Genomic DNA, 20,204 nt, shown 5'->3' on the forward strand with positions numbered 1-20,204 from the left:
ATCATTGAATTCAAGGGTATACCAGCTACCAGCTGGCATAGATTTCATTGTGACAAATGGGCTGCCATTTGAGGCATTTATTTTATCATGAGGTCTGTGCCTTGTCATAAATTCATATACATGCCTCTTCGGGTGGTGTAGGCCCTATCATGACCAGCTTAGCACACTCTAGTCTTGACAAATCAGGGCCACAGTGCATAAAAGTCACCAATGGAGGTAAGATTTTGACTGTATTTGCTTGACTGAAGCTATTAGGTATGATTAAACTGCCTGAGTAGACGTGTTAGAACAGCTTTGTAAGTGGCAGACAATTGAAGATGCATTGCAGCGAGCCCTCGTGGGACCCAGTGTAGAGTATGGGAGTGGTAGTGGCCCTGAAGTAATGTTGTAGCTGTGTCACAGTGTCCTATCTCAGGCCGTCACTCCCTGGAGTTAAATGCAGTTATTTTACTGTGTAACTTGAACTTGAGAATACAATGTTTTAGTGAAAATTCCTTTTGGCACCAGCACAGGAGTTATAGTAGCAGGCTGACTTGCTGATAATTTCTGCACTTAGCTAACACTGGCCTAATAGTGGCTTGATGATGATGAGGGTGTCCTTGGCAATTTTCCCTCTCTGTATATGCAGGGAGTTGGTGCTCTATGAGCTGCTTCCACAATCCTGGTTGGAGAGGGGCCACAGATATCCCCTTTCCACCTCACTCTCCTCTAAACTTACTAGCCTAGCTCAACTTCACCCTTGGCAGAAAGTCAGCCTAGCCCACTTCTACCAAAGAGGGAAGGGGGGATGGAATGGTAAGTTCCATTCCTATGCAGAACATAACCAGGTACAACCCATCAGCTGGAGAACGGGGTGTACTACATGTAATACATAAAGATTACATCCATCCGAGATATACATCCATCCCCCTCTAATAAAGCTTGGTGTACATTGGGGAATCAAGACAGCATCTACACCAGTATATGGCCCAATACCTGTGGTCAGAACTAAGCTGTGTACCCACATCTTAAAGCAGTTGTTCCAAGTTTAAGTCGAGGTCTGACTGATCCTGAGAATGCAGGTCTCGTTTCCCATCCTGATAGAGCGGCATGCTGAGTATGTGTCCTGGCATTTCATTAATTCTCTATGAAACCCAAAAAATAGCCAAGCACTTTACTCGACTATCTTCACCATTCTCATAGATAATTAATGGAATGTCATAGTTGTTAAGTTGAAAACTTGGCACAACCCATTTAATGACAAAACACTTGTTGTCTCTTAGAAGAGAAACAAAGATTGTATAGAGGTGGAGGGGTGCAACATTGTTTGCCACTTACAATGCTGTACTAACACCTCTCCTTGGGCAGTTTCGTTATATGCAATAGTTTTGGACATACAAATATAATCAATATCTTACCTCCATGAGGTCCTTGACTTTATGGTAATTATGATAAACAGAATATATGGACTGAGGCATTAGGAGTCTCCAGTATTTAATACCAGAGGTTTCTTGTACAAATCATTAAAATTTAGAAAGTCAGTTGGATGACTAGCAACTGTGTTCAAGAGAAAGTGCAAGAAATCCAGATGCTCTGACTTATTACTACTGATATACAATGGCTTATATGAATGAGAGCCTTTACAGCCGTACATAGTAACATAGTTTGCAAGGCTGAAAAAAGACAAATGTCTATTCAGTTCAGCCTATTATTCTAAAAGTTGATCCAGAGGAAGGCAAAAAACCCTGTAAGGCAGAAGCCAATTTTTCTCATTTTAGGAAAAAAAAATATTTTGCCGACTCCAATCAGGCAATTAGAATAACTACTTGGATCAACGACCCATCTCTAGTAACTATAGCCTGTAATATTATTATACTCCAGAAATACATCCAGGTCCATCTTGAACTCTTTCAGTGAATTCACCATCACCACCTCCTCAGTCAGAGAGTTCCATAGTCTCACTGCTTTTACCATAAAGAATCATCTTCTATGTTTGTGTACAAACCTTCTTTCCTCTAGACCTAGAGGATGTCCCCTCGTCACAGTCCTGGGTATAAAGAGGTGATGGGAGAGATCTCTGTACTGATAAAAAGATAGATAGATAGATAGATAGATAGATAGATAGATAGATAGTGTGACTAATACCGTACCCCGACTGACGTCAGATGTCAACTACATAGAGCCAGCAAGATACGGTATGGTCACTGGTTAGCAAGGCATGACGTTATGCCCTCGTAGAGGAGCAAGTAAGGTCAGCTTGATATTGTTTACACAGACACCTCCTGTCCACATGAGCACAGAGAGCCAACAAGCTGAGAGAGCCTTTTCACTGCAGCAATGAAACAGCACATTCTCAGCCCGGGTATACTGCCACCAATTTCTTGTCGGTCCGTGGGGATTCGTGATCGAGATACAAGGACAGCACAAGATTCAATCATATATTTCATTGCTTTAAGGGCGCACTAGACGTAACACAATATACACACAAAATAATATATACAGTGGTCTGAGGTTACAAATACAGATGGCGTGGTACAAACAGGGTTAAGCAGAACAAAAATTAGTTTACCAGGTATATGAGTCCTTTGGGTTGTGATGAGTTCTTAGCTGTAGTCACATGGAAGGCAGTGATGTCAGCTGGTTGCAGGCCCCTCTAAACACATGGCACGATGTGACCTCCCTTCAGAGAAAGACACGCCCGGCCTCTGGGAGGGTTCCACCACCCTCTGCTGGGCTGGCAGCACATGAACCACAAAACCGATTAGGACTCAGACCAGAATGTCACAGGCAAGTGGTTCTGGGACCAACGGATCCGCATGGGTTCCGGATGCCAGTACAGTCCAAGCATGGTACCGTTATTTGGTTTCTGTGGGGAGATACTGTATGTATATCTCCGCTCCCTGGCCTCTCACCACCAAACTATGACCACGGACCTGTTCATCGTGGCCACAGGGACACAAATATGCATCTAGTTTATGTCTGTGATGGACGGGCGATTAATAATTCCTTATGAATTTCCGGTTCCATGATGTCTGATAATGTTCATTGAACTGGGGAATGGCCTAGAGAGTTTTTTCCTGTTCCATTAGCTGGGTTCCTGGCTGGCTGAATAGAGGTGAGAAATTGTAAACAAAGGTGGCCTGCTAGAGGTTCTCTTCCATTTAGTTGGGCTTTAAAGCAGGGCCTCCCTGTGGAGTTCCCTACCTCTGCTCTCTGACAGCTGATGGCTGGTGTGGGAACATGGCTGACATAAAATAATAATCCATATTCCTCACACCTCCCCCTTTTAGTGCGTGCTAGGGGCAGCACATTCCTGTGTTTCACCATGTGCCCATCCGCACCCTCTCTGGTGGCGAATGGCAAAGTGGTACTGCTGGAGTGCAAGGCTTCCACGTACCCACCTCCCATTTGTTCCTGGCCAATGGAGTCACCCTGACTGAGCATGACACCAGGGTCACAATTACTGGCATCAGTCGGTACTATAAATGGCCACGTGAAGTCGTTTGCCTGGGGTACCGGGTAGCTGGAAAGGGCATCCTCCAGCGCATGGAAGGCCTATTCACAGTCGTTTGTCCAATCGACTGTGGATGGCAGCTTCTTCCTTCTGTGGTCCGTCAGGGGCCTCGACAGGCTACTATAGTGGGGCGCAAACCCCCTATAGTACCCTGAGGTGCCCAGGAAGTACATAACCTGGTTCTTGTCTTGGGGGGTGAGCCAGGATGCGCTGGCATCTACTCTCCCGGGCTCCGGTTCCAAAGCTTCCCAGCCTGCCCGGGGCCCCTCGCTTATGCCCAGCTGGCACTTTCCTGGCGCAAGCATCAAGCCTGCTTGGCAGATCTGCCCGAGCATCTGTGCCAGATGCTCTTGGGGATACTCCCATATTGGACCGAAGACGGCAATGACCTCCAGGTAAGCGGCCGCATACCCTTCAAGTCCCTTAAGCAGCTTGGCATCTCGGTGAACACTGTTCTTCCGGGCGTTTTGGTGAACATTTATCGGAAGGAGCGGCATTCTGGGAGGGCACCTGCCTCCAGCTCATGATGCGCATTCTGCCTTCGCCGGGAGTGGTCCAAGGTGACCAGGTACATCCTGGCATTGAGCCGCTGGTGCGCGATGTATGAGCCTTCCCAGGCCGCCTGAAGCTTGTCCTCAGGTACGGGTGTCATGGAACCATGAACCAGACGTACAACAAGAGATAAGTGGAAAATAAGAAGGTTTTATTGAAGAGCAAGCCGTAAGCAAAGTCCGAACGGATGGCTAAACCGAAGCAGGGTCTTGCGGAGACAGAGGTCAGGAACCAGAAGGGTAGTCAGACGAAGCCAGGAACAGGAACCAACGGGGTAGTCAGACAAAGCCGGAATCAGGAACCAACGGGGTAGTCAGACGAAGCCGGAATCAGGAACCAACGGGGTAGTCAGACGAGGCCAGGATCAGGAACCAGAAGCAGCAGCAGTCTTGGAAGCATGTGAACACAGGAGGACCAAGCAAGGAACTGAAGCCACAGACCTCCTATATATATGAGCTGGGCATCCAGCTCCTCCCAGTGGGAAGGAGGAGCCGCAGGGTGGGAGGCTACAAGAAAACCCAGAAACCAAGATGGCCGCCAGCACATGTCAAACGAAGGGAGCAGCAAGGAGGTAAGACCATGACAGTACCTCCCCCTCAAGGGCCCCTCCTCCGCGGAGTAAGGAACGGTTTCTGAGGGAAGCGTGCGTGGAAGGCTCGGAGCAAGACAGGAGCATGGACATCTGCGGAGGGAACCCAGGAACGCTCCTCTGGACCATAACCACGCCAATGGACCAAAAACTGCACCCGGCCGCGGACCAGGCGTGAGTCCAGGATATTGCTCACCTCATACTCCTCACGATTGCCCACTTGGACCGGACGAGGCCGAGGAATCGAGGAAGTGAAACGATTACACACCAGTGGCTTCAACAGGGAGACATGAAACACGTTGGAGATCCGCATGCCAGGAGGAAGCGCAAGGGCATAGGCTACCGGGTTTACCCTGCGAAGCACTCGGAAGGGACCAACAAAGCGAGGCGCCAGCTTGGGAGTGGGCACTCGAAGGTTGAGGTTGCGGGTGGACAACCATACGCGGTCTCCGACCTGGTAGGAAGGAGCGGGCGCTCGTCTGCGATCAGCCTGGAGTTTCTGGCGCTGCGCAGAGACCTCAAGGGACCTCTGGATCTGTACCCAAGAAGCACGTAGGACGGAAAGGTGATCTTCCACAGCCGGAATATCCTGGGGAGAGAATACCTCCGGTAACACGGCAGGTTGGAACCCATAATTGGCCATGAAGGGAGACGTCCCAGAGGAAGAGTTCACCGCCGTGTTCCTGGCAAACTCAGCCCAAGGCAGGAGGTCAACCCAATTGTCTTGGTGATCGGAGACATAGCAACGAAGGAATTGCTCCAAGGCCTGATTGGATCGTTCTGCGGCCCCATTGGACTGAGGGTGGTAGGCCGAGGAGAAAGAGAGATGAATCCCCAACTGGGAGCAAAAGGCGCGCCAGAACCTGGACACAAACTGACTCCCCCGATCCGACACAATCTCCTTGGGCAAACCGTGCAACCGGAAGACCTCCCTGGCAAAAATCGAGGCCAACTCTTGTGCAGAGGGTAACTTCTTGAGAGGAACACAGTGGCACATTTTGGAAAACCGATCCACAATCATGAGAATGACCGTATGGCCTCGGGATGCAGGGAGGTCCACAATGAAATCCATCCCCAGGTGTGACCATGGACGCTCCCCGGTGGCTATGGGTTGCAAAAGGCCCAACGGAAGGTGCCGAGGGGACTTACTCTGGGCACAAACGGAGCATGCCGCTACATATGCGGCGATGTCGGAACGTAGAGAAGGCCACCAGAACAGACGTGAAACCGCCCAGGACAGCTGATTCTTTCCAGGGTGCCCCGCGGCCTTGGAGTTATGGTAGGTTCGCAACAACCGAGTGCGCAACTCCTCAGGCACAAAACATCTGCCGTTGGGTCTCCCAGAGGGAGCACCAGATTGAGCCGCCAAAATCTGCTCACCCAGAGGAGAAGTCAGGCTGGTGCGAATAGCGGCCAGGATCTGATTTGGGGGTATGACCGTAGTCGGAATCGACTCCTCCCTGGACAGCTCGGAGTACTGCCGTGATAAGGCATCCGCTCTGATGTTCTTGGAGCCGGGTAGGTAGGAGACCACGTAATTAAAACGTGACAAGAACAGAGCCCATCTGGCCTGACGTGGTGTCAATCTCTTGGCCTCAGAGAGGTAGGTCAGATTCTTGTGGTCCGTCAGGATGAGAACCGGAACCACCGAGCCCTCGAGCAAGTGCCTCCATTCTTTAAGAGCCTGCACGATGGCCAATAACTCCCTGTCACCAATCTGATAGTTGCACTCCGCGGAAGACAGTTTCCGGGAGTAAAACCCACAAGGAAGCAGAGGACCCTCTGGTGTTCTACGCTGAGACAGGAGGGCGCCTACTCCCGTCTCAGACGCGTCCACCTCGAGGACAAAAGGCAACCCAGGGTTGGGATGCGACAGAATCGGAGCCGACACAAAGGCGGACTTTAGAGCCTCAAAAGCTCGGATGGCCTCGAGCGGCCAGACCTGAGGATTACTGCCCTTCCTGGTCAGATCCGTGAGAGGCTTGGCTAGCATGGAAAAGTCCCTGATGAACTTCCGATAATAATTGGCGAAGCCCAAAAAGCGCTGCAGGGCACGAAGCCCACTGGGCTGGGGCCACTGTAATACAGCCGAAACCTTCTCAGGATCCATGGAGAACCCCTCAGCGGAAATGATGTAACCTAAGAAGGTTACCTGGGATCGGTGAAATTCGCATTTCTCAAGCTTACCGAACAGCTTGTTCTCTCGTAAGCGTTGCAACACTCGTCTGACATCCAGAATGTGGGCCTCCATGGATGCAGAATATACCAAGATGTCATCCAAATAGACCACCACACACTGCTGCAACAGGTCACGGAAAACATCGTTGATGAATTCCTGGAAGACTGCGGGCGCATTGCACAACCCAAAGGGCATAACCAAGGATTCATAATGACCGGTCCTGGTGTTAAACGCGGTCTTCCACTCATCGCCCGCCTTGATCCTTACCAGGTTATATGCCGCCCTCAGGTCGAGTTTGGTAAAGACCGTGGCCCCTTTGAGGCGATCGAACAGCTCGGAAATCAAGGGTATCGGGTAAGCGTTCTTGATCGTGATGCGATTGGGACCCCTGTAATCGATGCAAGGCCTCAACTCGCCGCCCTTCTTTTTCACAAAGAAAAATCCAGCCCCTGCCGGGGACGAGGATTTGCGAATGTGTCCGCGTGAAAGCGCCTCCCTCACGTACTCCTCCATGGCCTCATTCTCCGCTACCGACAGTGGATAGACTTTGCCACGAGGAGGAACGGCACCGGATTGTAACTCTATGGCACAATCGTATGGGCGGTGCGGAGGTAGGGCAACCGCGCGCACCTTATCGAATACATCCCGGTACTCTTCGTATTCAGGAGGCAACAGAGAGTCCGAGGAAGTACACAGCAACTTGACAGGCCCATGGATGCAACTAGCCCCACACTGCGGTGACCACGAGAGGATCTCGACCGATCTCCAATCGAAAGTCGGATTATGCTTCTGGAGCCAGGGGTACCCCAAGACCACCGAGTAGTGTGGAGACGAAATAACCTGGAGACAGACCAACTCTCTGTGAACGGCACCAATGGCTATCCCCACTGGAAGGGTCTCATGAGTCACGTGTGGCGGCAGAAGGGGTCTGCCGTCTATCGCCTCAAGAGCCAGTGGGGAACCTCGAGGCTGCAGAGGAATGGAATTGGCGGCAACGAACACTCTATCAATGAACAAACCACCAGCACCAGAGTCCACCAACGCCTGGGTCGTCACCGAGCCCCCGACCCAGGAGAGGACAACCGTGATCAGTGGTTTGTCAACACGGGAAACCGGGGACGAGGAGACTCCACCCAAGATCTGCCCCCGACAGGACCTCAGGTGCGAGCGTTCTCCCGGACGGTTCGGACATGCCAACCGAAAATGCCCACCGAGACCACAGTACATGCATCGGCCCTCGCGTCTCCGGAGTACCCTCTCCCCCTCAGACAGGCGAGCAAACCCCCGCTGCATGGGTTCACCCCCAGACAAGTCATCCCCAGGAGGCGTGGGAGGAGAGGGAGGCACGGGTGGGACAGCAAACGTAGGCGCCAATCTGTTAGGAGACCTCCGCAGGCTCTCCTTAAAGGAAGGTCTCTCCCTGAGTCTGGTGTCAATCAAAATCAGGAAAGAAATAAGAGACTCGAGCTCCACTGGTAGGTCCTTAGCTGCAACCTCATCCTTCAAGGCATCCGAGACTCCATGAGAGAAAGCAGCGACCAGAGCCTCATTATTCCAGCCCACCTCTGCTGCCAGGGTACGAAACTCAATGGCGTATTCAGCTACGGATCGTGAACCCTGTCTGATGGACATAAGGAGCTTCGCAGCAGAGGCAGCACGAGCCGGCACATCGAATACCTTCCGAAGAGAAGCAACAAAACCGGAAAACTCGGCAACCACCGGATTGTTGTTCTCCCATAAAGGGCTGGCCCAGGCCAAGGCCTTGTCCGAGAGCAGCGAGATCAAGAAGCCCACCCTTGATCTCTCAGTAGGAAAGGCATGTGGCAGCAACTCGAAGTAAATGCCCACCTGGTTAAGGAAACCTCGGCACTGAGTTGGCTCTCCCCCAAAGCGCTGTGGAAGGGGGGCAGAACCGGTCATACCCTGAAACACCACAGGCGCAGCAACAGGTGTCAGGGTAGACTCTGGCGCAACAACCGGAGCGGCAGTAGGAGCGGGCCCAGGAGCGACAACCGACCCATCGGCAACGGAAGCTAAATGAGCCGTGCGTTCAAGCAGGGTTTGCAACGCCACAGCGAACCGACCCAACAGATGATCCTGCTGATCAAGTCTGGCAACCAGCGTAGGTAGCGAGGGTGGCCCTGTACCGTCAGAACTCATGGCTTGGTCCTAATGTCATGGAACCATGAACCAGACGTACAACAAGAGATAAGTGGAAAATAAGAAGGTTTTATTGAAGAGCAAGCCGTAAGCAAAGTCCGAACGGATGGCTAAACCGAAGCAGGGTCTTGCGGAGACAGAGGTCAGGAACCAGAAGGGTAGTCAGACGAAGCCAGGAACAGGAACCAACGGGGTAGTCAGACGAAGCCGGAATCAGGAACCAACGGGGTAGTCAGACGAAGCCGGAATCAGGAACCAACGGGGTAGTCAGACGAGGCCAGGATCAGGAACCAGAAGCAGCAGCAGTCTTGGAAGCATGTGAACACAGTAGGACCAAGCAAGGAACTGAAGCCACAGACCTCCTATATATATGAGCTGGGCATCCAGCTCCTCCCAGTGGGAAGGAGGAGCCGCAGGGTGGGAGGCTACAAGAAAACCCAGAAACCAAGATGGCCGCCAGCACATGTCAAACGAAGGGAGCAGCAAGGAGGTAAGACCATGACAACGGGAACCAGTATCCATGCTTTCTGACCCACCTGGTGGGTCCTCTCACAAGCCTTCTGGTCGTACCCCCGCTTTTGGTCAGTCTGGGCCTGCCCCGTATTGTCGTGCACCAACCTCAGCAAGGCCGATGACCGACACCCCAGGGGTGGTTACGTCTCCCGTCCAGTCCTCTGTCTTAGCAGCCCCTGGGTATCTGGCCATCGGAATTTCATGCGAAACCCACAAAAACTCTGCCCTAAATGGATAGGGTACCACAAATTGTCGGTCCTTAGGCCACACCTCCAGTGATCCCTGCTAGATTGCTTCCTGGCACAACAGTCCTGGGTCCTAGACCACCCTCTGGAGGTCTGAGTCCAAGGGAGGCCGTGCAACCTGCTCCATGAGAGGTTTCAAGCTGGCGCTAGCCCCTAACGCCACCTGAAACCCCTGGTCGGACGTGGTCAGAATAGACGAGACTGTCACATCCCCTGTCAGTTCTACTACCTGCCGGTCCCTAGGCCACTCCTCCAGTGAGCCCTGCTGGACCGTGACCCGGTACAGCCATCCTTAGTCCCAGACCACCAGCTCGAGGTCTGAGTCTGATGGAGGCTTTGTCGCCTGCTCCTTGAGAGCATTCAGGCTGGCGTCAGCCACTAACGCCACCTGAAAACCCTGACCGGACGTGGCCAGAATAAACAAGACTGCCACATCTTCTGTCAGGTCCCCGGGACCTGTCTCCTGGCCTCCGTCTGACTTGGTAGCCACCTGGTCGGAAGGGGGAAAGCCATCAGACCCCTGAGGGGCTCCTAGGGCCCCAGCACTTCCACTGTGCATGACAGCAGCTATGGCCACTGCCACTGCTGGTAGTGCCTGCTTCCCCTCAGCTTCCGACCAAGTCGCCAGTCCAGATGGACTAACCTGGCTTTCTGACATCCCAGTTGTGGAGGAACCCTGCACTGAGGCTTTACCTGGGAGCCCTACTTCTCCTGGGACAGCCCTGACCTAATTTGCATCCTTCTCCGCAGCTGTCTGCCCCCTGCTTGTCCCCTCAGTAGACAAACCTGAGGACAACAGGTTCCAACATGCTTGCTGGCCACACCCTGGGGCCTCAGCACAGCTGGCATGAATGACCCCCTCCCCACTGGGGGGAGAGGCACAAATTAAATCCACCACCCCCACATCCCCATCAACAGGCATGTTATGAACATAAACAGTATAAACAGGGGTGGAAATGGCAACACATTCAGGAGAATCAGACCTCGGGGTGTCAGCGGCCACGTACTTAGACACAAGCCGCCCAAGGTCCATCCCCTGCAAAACACTGGCAGGGATATTTTATGATACCCCGCCTCCCTTACTCCTCGACCAGCGCCCCAGTCCAAATAGACCTTGGCGACGGCTGTACTCCTCCAATCCCGGAGACAGTAAGGGATCTCCCGGGTAATAAATCATGGGGTGCCACCAGTTCAGGCCATACCAGAGTCATCTCAGCGCCGGTGTCTCTAAGTCCCATGGCCATAGCCTGACCCATGGTGACTGGTTGAAAATTGTCAAGGGACCTCCCACCACCCCCACCCACACACAACATAGTGGACAGTTTCCAGGTCGATGAGTGGGACAGGTCCCTTGGGTGCTGGGGACACATGGCCTTGAAGTGTTCTGGCAAAGTCGGTGTTCCCCCAGTGACATGGAAAGTAAAGCTGGGGTCAGTGCCATTAGGGTCTAGGGGCAGCGGTAGAAGGTTCAGCATGCTTACCCCCTTTCCAGCCGACAGGTTTCCTGGCCTCTGAAGTCCTGTTGTTAGTGTACTCGTCGGCCAGGGCTGCTGGCGCAGAGACCCCCTTTGGCTTCTGGTCACGCAGGTACTGCTGGAGGTCCTCCGGGCAATTCCACAAGAACTGCTCTGTGGCGATGAGTTCCTTCGGCTGTTGGATGGTGGAGAGCTCCAATCCTGTGGTCCATTGGTCGACCGCTCTCAGAAGGGCCCGCATGTGATCGGCCCAGCTCTGGGTAGGACCTCACTGCAAACTTCTGAGCTTTTTACGGTACGACTCAGGGGTTAAGTTGTACTGCCGGACCAGAGTCTGCTTGATGTCTTCATAGCTCAGGATGGTCTTGCTGGGCAGGTACCAGAATATTTGAAGGGCTTTTCCCCTGAAACATGACGTTAGGAATCTGACCTACTGGTCCTCCTGCAGCTGGTACTTATGGCAGGCCACCTCAAACGCCAACAGAAAGTGTCCAAGTCCCCATCTTTGTCCAGCAGGGTAAAGTCCTCTGCCCGTAGTTTTGGAATCCGAATTTGTGGAGACTCACATCGGGTTGAGGAGGGCTGCTGGAGTTGGAGCTGGAGCACTTGCAGCTGATGCTCATGCTCGGCCTGCTCGAGTCGTTCTGTAGTCTCTGCTTGCTTGTGACACTCTGCAGCTTCTGCTCATATATGATGTTCTGCAGCTGCCATGAGGATCTCATAGGCCGCCTGGTCTCCGGCCTGGAGAAGGTCCACGGCAGCTTTTAGGAGAGCAACCGAGCCTGCCTGGCTGGCTGGGGGGATGGGCAGGTGGAGTGTGGCCCAACGCAGGCCTCACCACCGGCTACTGGCTCCTTGGGGAGCTTTGGCTGTGCTCCCCCTCACCTTGAAGATAGTTGCCTTTCACCACCTCTTGGTCCATTATCTGGACTGCGTCCTCCCTGCCACCGCTCATAGCCTCGGCCATCTTCTTAGCCTTGCTTCTTGTGTAGCTCGCCATCATTGCCACAGATGATCACTAACACAGACTGCAACCTGATGCACACATACACCTTATTGTATTTGCACTTAGACTGTCTAGTGTTGAGCTAATCTTAAGACTCCAGTGGCAAAAGCCACTGCTGGTAGTATTAAGTGCCTGGGCGTATAGGTCCCGCCCTCACACAAATTAGTATCTCAATCCCACTTTGCTGCCAGCAATATGTGACTAATACCGTACCCCAACTGACGTCAGACGTCAACTACGTAGCGCCAGCGAGATATGGTATGGTCACTGGTTACCAAGGCATGACGTTATGCCCTCCTGGAGGAGCAGGTAAGGTCAGCTTGATACAGTTTGCAAAGACACCTCCTGTCTACACGGGCACAGAGAGCCAACAAGCGGAGAGAGCCTTTTCACTGCCCCAATGAAACAGCGCGTTCTCAGCCTGGGTATACTGCCACCAGTTTCTTGTTTGATATAAGCCCGGTCTGCTAATGGGATTATATAGGGTAAGAAACCAACCCACGGCAGCGTCTAACTAGGCCGAAGCACAGACATGGGGATTCGTGATCGAGATACAAGGACAGCACTAGCTTAAATTATATATTTAATTGCCTTAAAGAGGACCTTTCACTAGAATAAAAAATCTAAACTAACTATACAGACATGGAGAGCGGCACCCAGGGATCTCCCTGCACTTACTGTTATCCCTGGGCGCCGCTCCGTTCTCCCGTTATAGCCTCCGGTATCTTCATATGTTAGGCTCCACCCAGTGGAACCTGCCGGCATCTCCTTCTCCCATGCTGTAGCGCTGGCCAATCGCAGCACTCAGCTCATAGCCTGAGAGGCTTTTTTTTCTCTCAGGCTATTAGCTGAGCGCTGCGATTGGCCAGCGCTACAGCATGGGAGAATGAGACGCCGGCAGGTTCAACTGGGTGGAGCCTAACATATCAAGATAGCGGAGGCCATAACGGAAGAACGGAGCAGCGCCCAGGTATAACAGTAAGTGCAGGGAGATCCCTGGGCCCCGCTCTCCATGTATGTATAGTTAGTTTAGATTTTTTATTCTAGTAAAAGGTCCTCTTTAAGGGCGCACTAAACGTAACAAAATATACACAAAATAATATATACAGTGGTCTGAGGTTACAAATACAGATGGCTTGGTACAAACAGGGTTAAGCAGAACAAAAGTCAGTTTACCAGGTATATGAGTCCTTTGGGTTGTGATAAGTTCTTAGCTGTAGTCACATGGAAGGCAGTGATGTCAACTGGTTGTAGGTCCCTCTAAACACATGGCACGATGCGACCTCCCTTCAGAGAAAGACACGCCCGCTTGCTGGCACAAGCCTTTTAACCTGTAGCCAGCCCCTCCTCTCCTGGCCTCTGGGAGGGTTCCACCCCCCCACTGCTGGGCTAGCAGCACATGAGCCACAAAAACTATTAAGGCTCATGGCTCCAGACCAGAATGCCACAAGGAGGTGGTTCTAGGACCAATGGTTCCACCTGGGTTCTAGCTACCAGTAGAGTCCAAGCTTGGTACTGTTATTTGGTTTTTGTGGGGAGTTATGTATATCTCTACTCCCTGGCATCCCACCACAAAACTATGAACACAGGCCTGTTCATCGTGGCCACAGGGACACAAATATGCATCTGGTTTATGTCTGTGATGGACGGGCGATTCATAATTCCTTATGAATTGCCGGTTCAATGATGTCTGATAATGTTCATTGAACTGGGGAATGGCCTAGACCCTCTGCAGAGAGGTTTTTCCTGTTCCATTAGCTGGGTTCCTGGCTGGCTGAATGGAGGTGAGAAATTGTAAACAACAGTGGCCTGCTAGAGGTTCTCTGCCATTTGGCTGGGCTTTGAAGCAGGGCCCCTCTGTGGAGTTCCCAACCTCTGCTATCTGACAGCTGATGGCTGGTGTGGGAACATGGCTGATATAAAATAATAATCCATATTCCTCATAGATAGATAGATAGATAGATAGATACAGTTGAAATCAGAAGTTTACACACACTATATAAAAAAAACACATATGCGTGTTTTTCTTAATATCTGACATGAAATCAGAAAAAAACTTTCCTGCTGCTTGTTAGTTAGGATTACCATAATTATTATTATTTGCCAAATGCCAGAATAATGAGAGAGATTGTTTTAAGGCACTTTCTGCAATGTCAAAAGTTTACATACACTAAGATTTCTATGCCTTTAAACAATTCTGGACTGCCCATTTGATGATGTCATGTGTTTGGAAGCTTCTGTTTTGTTGGCAACATCTGAGTTAATTAGAGACACACATGTGGATGTATTTAAATGCACACCTGAAACATGGAGACAGAACGAGGCACAGACACCAGGAACCTTATAATGATTCATTAAAACCATCGCTCTATCGAATAGAACTAAACTGATTACTTATCATGAACTGCAGAATGACAAAAAGGCAGTCATTTATCAATAGCTGGAGGCTAGTAGAACTGCAAAAATTGAACAATTTACATATTTTTCAACACAGAGTTTGTGCTGATTTATGTGGCTGTCCTCAGTGGGAAAAATGAGTCATATTTACAGTTTCACAACATTATTTTGTCCTCTGTCTCTACTGAGATATGAAGTATTAAAACACATTGCAACAGTTGTCAGATTATGAAATTTGTTTTACAATTTTTCCTTTTAACTGTATCCTACACCCGAGGTATCATAGTAGGCTGAGGGCCCCTGTGTTATCTGTATGGGCCCTTGGTCTCCAACACCCAGTCAGCAAGCAGTGAAGTAAAACTCTCCCATTTTTAAGGTTTTTTTATGATAGCGGTCCTGCAGCTGCGCAAACTGTACATATCTGTGCACATAATATCATATCATTAAAGTGGACCTGTCTTCTGACTTGTCTGAGCAAGTAATTGTAACCCCTTCAAATATCAATTCTGAGGATTTTTTTAAACTCTAAATTATGCAATTCCTCTGCCATTCTTCCTGGAAATGTATAAAATAAAATGACAATTGTGAGTTACAACTCCCTTTCTCAATAGGTTGAGTCCCTACACAGTCTAATATTATCAGCACTGATTGGTCAGTATCAGAGAGTCTAGACGGTACATATCTCATTGACAAGGGAAACAAACGGAGGAATAACGCAAAGACGAGGCTCCTCATGGGGAATACAAAAACGTACAAAAAATAAGACATGTCAAGGGAGTGCTCAGACCTTTTTAACAAATTCTGGTTTATTATTTATAATCACATTTTTTGTGAATTGTCCTAACTGATAAGAAATTGGCCACCAATTCAGTATCAAATGGGTTTATCATCTGCAGAAGCCTTGTGCCCCATTACTGTCCCAGAACCTGAGCATCTTCTCGGCTAACCCTTAAAGAGATATAGATTTAGCTATATGATTAAGATAATGATAGATAGATAGATAGATAGATAGATAGATAGATACAATGTATGCTGAATAGGGTGTTGGACCCGGTTTATTCCTAAAGCAATGTTTCAGCCCAGGACAATGAGGCTTTTATCAAGGACGGGCTGAAACGTTGCTGGGGAATAAACTGGGTCCAACACCCTATTCACCATTCACTGGAGTGCTGCCTCATCTTTTATTAATTGGATATTATAGTTGTGAGACATTTTACAATTTTATGACAGCATTAACTCATTTAGAACTTGATGGCAGCAACACATCTCAAAAAAGTTGCCACAGGCCCATGTCTACCATTATGTAGCATCCTCTTCTGTAAATGGAAGTGAGGAGACCAATTGCTGGATTCCCATTCTTGTCTTATGAAGGATTCTAGCTGCTCAACAGTCCTGGGTCTTCTTTACCAGATTGTTCACTACATAGTGCATCAAATGTTTTCTAATTGTGAAAGGTCTGGACTGCAGGCAGGTGCACATGGATTTCTCCAGATTCTGTGAATCTTTTGATGATATATGTGCTGTAGATGGTAGTTATTCAAAGTCTTTGCAATTTTACACTGAGGAGCATTTTTCTGAAATTGTTCCTCAATCTTTAGATGCAGGATTTTTTCAGATTGGTGATCTTTGATTCTAAGAGGCCCTGATTCTCTAACATATTTTTTTATACCCAGTTATGTCACTTAGTTTTATTATTACCATTTACTTTTCCAGCCTTTTGCTGCCTTATCCCAACATTCTTTGAGCTGCATGGCTGCCATCAAGTTCTAGACCAGTAAATTTTACTCATGAAATGGTAAATGCTTCACTATTAATATCTTATGTATGTTCTATTGTGAATAATATATGGGCGCATGACATTTGCAAATATTGCATTCAGGGGCTGATTGGCCATAACAAAATAACAGAAGGTCTTTTATTCACCCATGTGATCGCTGTCATATGGGTGAATAAAATAAATGTTATTATTATATCATATATTGGAGTGTTCTGCCTTTTTGTGCCTTATCTAATGGGATATAGTGAAGCTTTCTCTGATGCTACTATGTTTGTGTAATAGATGATGGGAGAGATTTCTGTACAGATAGATAGATAGATAGATAGATAGATAGATAATTTGTCTTCATTACTATAAATTGCCATAGTGCTTTCCTGGTATTTCTGAACAGCCTAATTATAATAAATAAAGGAGTATTACTAGTGCTGCACATAAAAAAAGCCTGTCAGCAGTAGGATCAACACTCTTGATAATGATGTCTGCCTTATTTCCATGGTATCATTTTCTTTTAATAAAATAAACTCAGAATTATTCACCGATGATAATTGGGTGCCTTGAATTTCCCTTTGAATAATAAGGGGTTGATGTGAGGTGCGGTCTGGTGGGGACTTAGGGGGTAAGAAATAGCTGCCAAAAGATGGAAGAGATAGTAATCATTTAGTAATGACAAGTGGAAGTTGTTTGGAAGAATCCACCTCTTAGGTAACTGACTGGCCTTTATACCACGTCACCGCCTTCTTATATGGAAAATAAAAGTGATTTTTATTTTTTCATTTTGAAGCCCCCAAGGGTGAAAAAAAGAAGCTAAGAATTTCTTGTGATTATATCAGGCACAGGAACATAGCAAGAAATCTTTGATACACAGAGATGGCACATCGGTGTATCATTATTATTATTAGTGTTGAATGCGCACTAAAGTGCTCATGTGCTCTGGCCGAAAACATCGGTATGCTCGTGTGTTCTACCGAGCACAATAGAAGTCAATAGGAGAACCCCAGGCACCCCCTGCTTGAAAGAGAAGAGGGTGTCTGGTTCATAAAAAAAAAAGATTAGAAATTGATAGAAACCCCATCAAAATGGTTTGAAAACAGCATTAAGAGGATGCATCTTAGACTCCTATTATGTACAACATACAATAGACAACCACACAAAGGCTGTATAGCAAATCAAACCAGCTCTCATCTGACTGAGAACCAATAAACCTCAAAGTTAGTCTGTATCTGTTGGATGGCTTGGGTGGACTTGCACACCTAGATCAATATCATTAGGGCGACAAAAAGTTTTCTGATTGTCCTAACATAATATTCAATAATCTTTCTTTACAGTTTTGTTGTGTAAAAACTCATTTGCATAAACATGGGGTCATGGGAAAGACATGCAAATGAGCAGAATCTGCCTTGTTTTTCAGCTGTCATAAGACTATGAAAACCAATAGATGGCGATATTGAGTTATAAACAGTGCCATCTATTGGTTTCACAGTCTTATGACAACAGACTAATAGTTTTGTCAAAAGACTATGAAACCAATAGATGGTGCTGTTCATAACTCAATTTCGCCATCTATTGGTTTCATAGTCTTCTAAACAAATTCTCCATGCAAAAGGCTACACTAATAAGCTTGTCATAGGACTCATAGTCTAATATTCTTGTCACAAGTCTATGAAACCAATAGATGGCGCTATTAAGTTATGAACAGCGTCATCTATTGGTTTCATAGTCTTCTGGCAAAACTATAAGTCTGTTGTCATAAGACTGTGAAACCAATAGATGATGCTGTTAATAACTCAATAGCGCCATCTATTGGTTTTCATAGTCTTATGACAGCTGAAAAACAAGTCAGATTTTGCTCATTTGCATGTCTTTCCCATGAGCCCATGTTTACACAAATAAGTTTTTACACGACAAAACTGTATTGAAAGGTTATTAAATATAATGTTAGGACAATCAGAAAACTTTTTGTCTCCCTAATGATATTGATCTAGATGCGCAGGTCCACCCAAGCCACCCAACAGATCTAAAGTAACTTTGAGTCAAATGAGAGCAGGTTTGGAATGTCTCATAGTGCACAAGGCTGCCATTGTAAGGTATGCTGACTAATTATGATGGTTTTGTGGTTCACCTGACAGTTGGTTTGTGGCAAACTTTGCTTGTTCAAGATTTTCCAAACATATGGTGATATGCACGCCTACCATATTCTTTTACATTGTGAAGAACTTTGACCTATGGCACATCTATCAGGTGGTACAGGACAGCCAATTGTAAAGTTTCAGCACATGGACATACCCTCTACCTTATAAATAGACCTGATCTGGCTGCCATTTTACATTCAGTCTTTTGCCAGTGTAGGGAGAGGTTGCTGTGTGGAGCAGGGACAGGCTGTTAGGGACAAAATCGCTAGCTAATAGGGCCACAAAAGTCAGTTTAAGAACTGGTATAGGTGTACTATTGATAGGTGTGCAGTACAGAGGGGTGTAATACACTTATAATATGCTTTCTAACATAGAAAGCATATTATAGTGGATTTGTATTGTGCAGCAGTGGTGAGCGATTCTGCAGCAATACTGCAGCTACACACAGTGACAAACGCAATTAGAAAAAAGAATTATAACTGGTGTCATATACCAGTCGCACCCCCAAAAAACTGATAGAAGCGGGGTGTTATATACCAATAATATACTTTCTATATAGTGCATTTGGGTACCGCAGCATTTGCTTGCTGTTTTGCTGTGTTCCCTCTGCTACACAGAGTGAAAAACGGTATTGGAAAAAAATATTATAACTGGTGTGATATACCAATCGCCCCCCCAAAAAACTGATAGAAGCGGGGTGTGTGCATGCGCGTAAGCAAAAATTATATTGCTAATATTTTGCATTTAAAAAAATAATAAATGGAGATCGCAAATTAGAATAATACATCTGGTATGTCACTGTCCATGTTGTGGGACTATTTGTGCACTTCTAGTAATTATTTCTTGGCTGCAAATATGAGCTGAAGGTTTTTCAGGTTCACCTGCCATTAAAATAAATGGGAACATTTGATCGCGTTCTCACGATAGATGGCTTGCACATACCTGGATAGATTGATGGCTTGCACATACCTGGCTTTTGGCATATAGCCTTTGTGTGGTTGTCTATTATATGTCGCAGATAATAGGAGTCCAAGACGCATCCAGCTATCCTGTTAATGCTGTTTACAAACCATTTTGATAAGTTTTCTATCAATTTCTAACCTTTTATGAATCAGACACTCTCTTCTCTTCAGAGCAGGGGATGCCTGGTTTGATGCTCGGGTCTCCCATTGACTTTCATTGTATTAAATTGTACTCGAGCACCCGGATCTGCTGAGCATAGCAATGCTCGAGCCAAACAGTTCGGCCGAGCATGCTCACTCATTACTAATTTTTATTATATTTATTTTACAGTATAGCACCAATCTATTTCACAGTGCTTTTATAGACATTATCACTCACTATCCGCAGTGGTGCTCACAATTAATAATAATAAAATTTGATTCGGCAGCTTCACAAAATTTGACATATTTTTTTTTTTATTCATGACAAAGAACATTCCTTTGTATGCAACTGGTGCAATGAAGGGGAACAGTGATCACAGTCATTGAACCTCTCAGGTGCTGCGTTCATCACTGATTGCAGTACAATGCAAGATACATTTTTCTGAGTTTTTCATATTTCAGCTGTTTTCAGGCAGGGGTGCACCTACAATACAGAACTCATCACCTTACTGTAAACTGGGTAAAAAAAATTATTTGAACCGAATCTAAATTTCCTCACTCTTTGTGGTAACAAATCAATTTTTTT

At 47.7% G+C, this 20,204-nt stretch overlaps 1 protein-coding gene across 1 annotated transcript in view; it reads left to right on the forward strand.

Moving 5' to 3' along the window:
* MYT1L (myelin transcription factor 1 like) overlaps positions 1–20,204 on the forward strand; it is a 246,292-nt gene that overhangs the window by 69,210 nt on the left and 156,878 nt on the right. Inside the window, exon 5 of the mRNA XM_044290651.1 lies at positions 7,889–7,897. Coding sequence (XP_044146586.1) covers positions 7,889–7,897 — 9 coding nt within the window. The remainder of the gene's footprint in view (positions 1–7,888; positions 7,898–20,204) is intronic.

This window comes from Bufo gargarizans, chromosome 4 (assembly GCF_014858855.1).
Source record: "Bufo gargarizans isolate SCDJY-AF-19 chromosome 4, ASM1485885v1, whole genome shotgun sequence".
NCBI classification, from domain to species: Eukaryota; Metazoa; Chordata; class Amphibia; order Anura; family Bufonidae; genus Bufo; species Bufo gargarizans.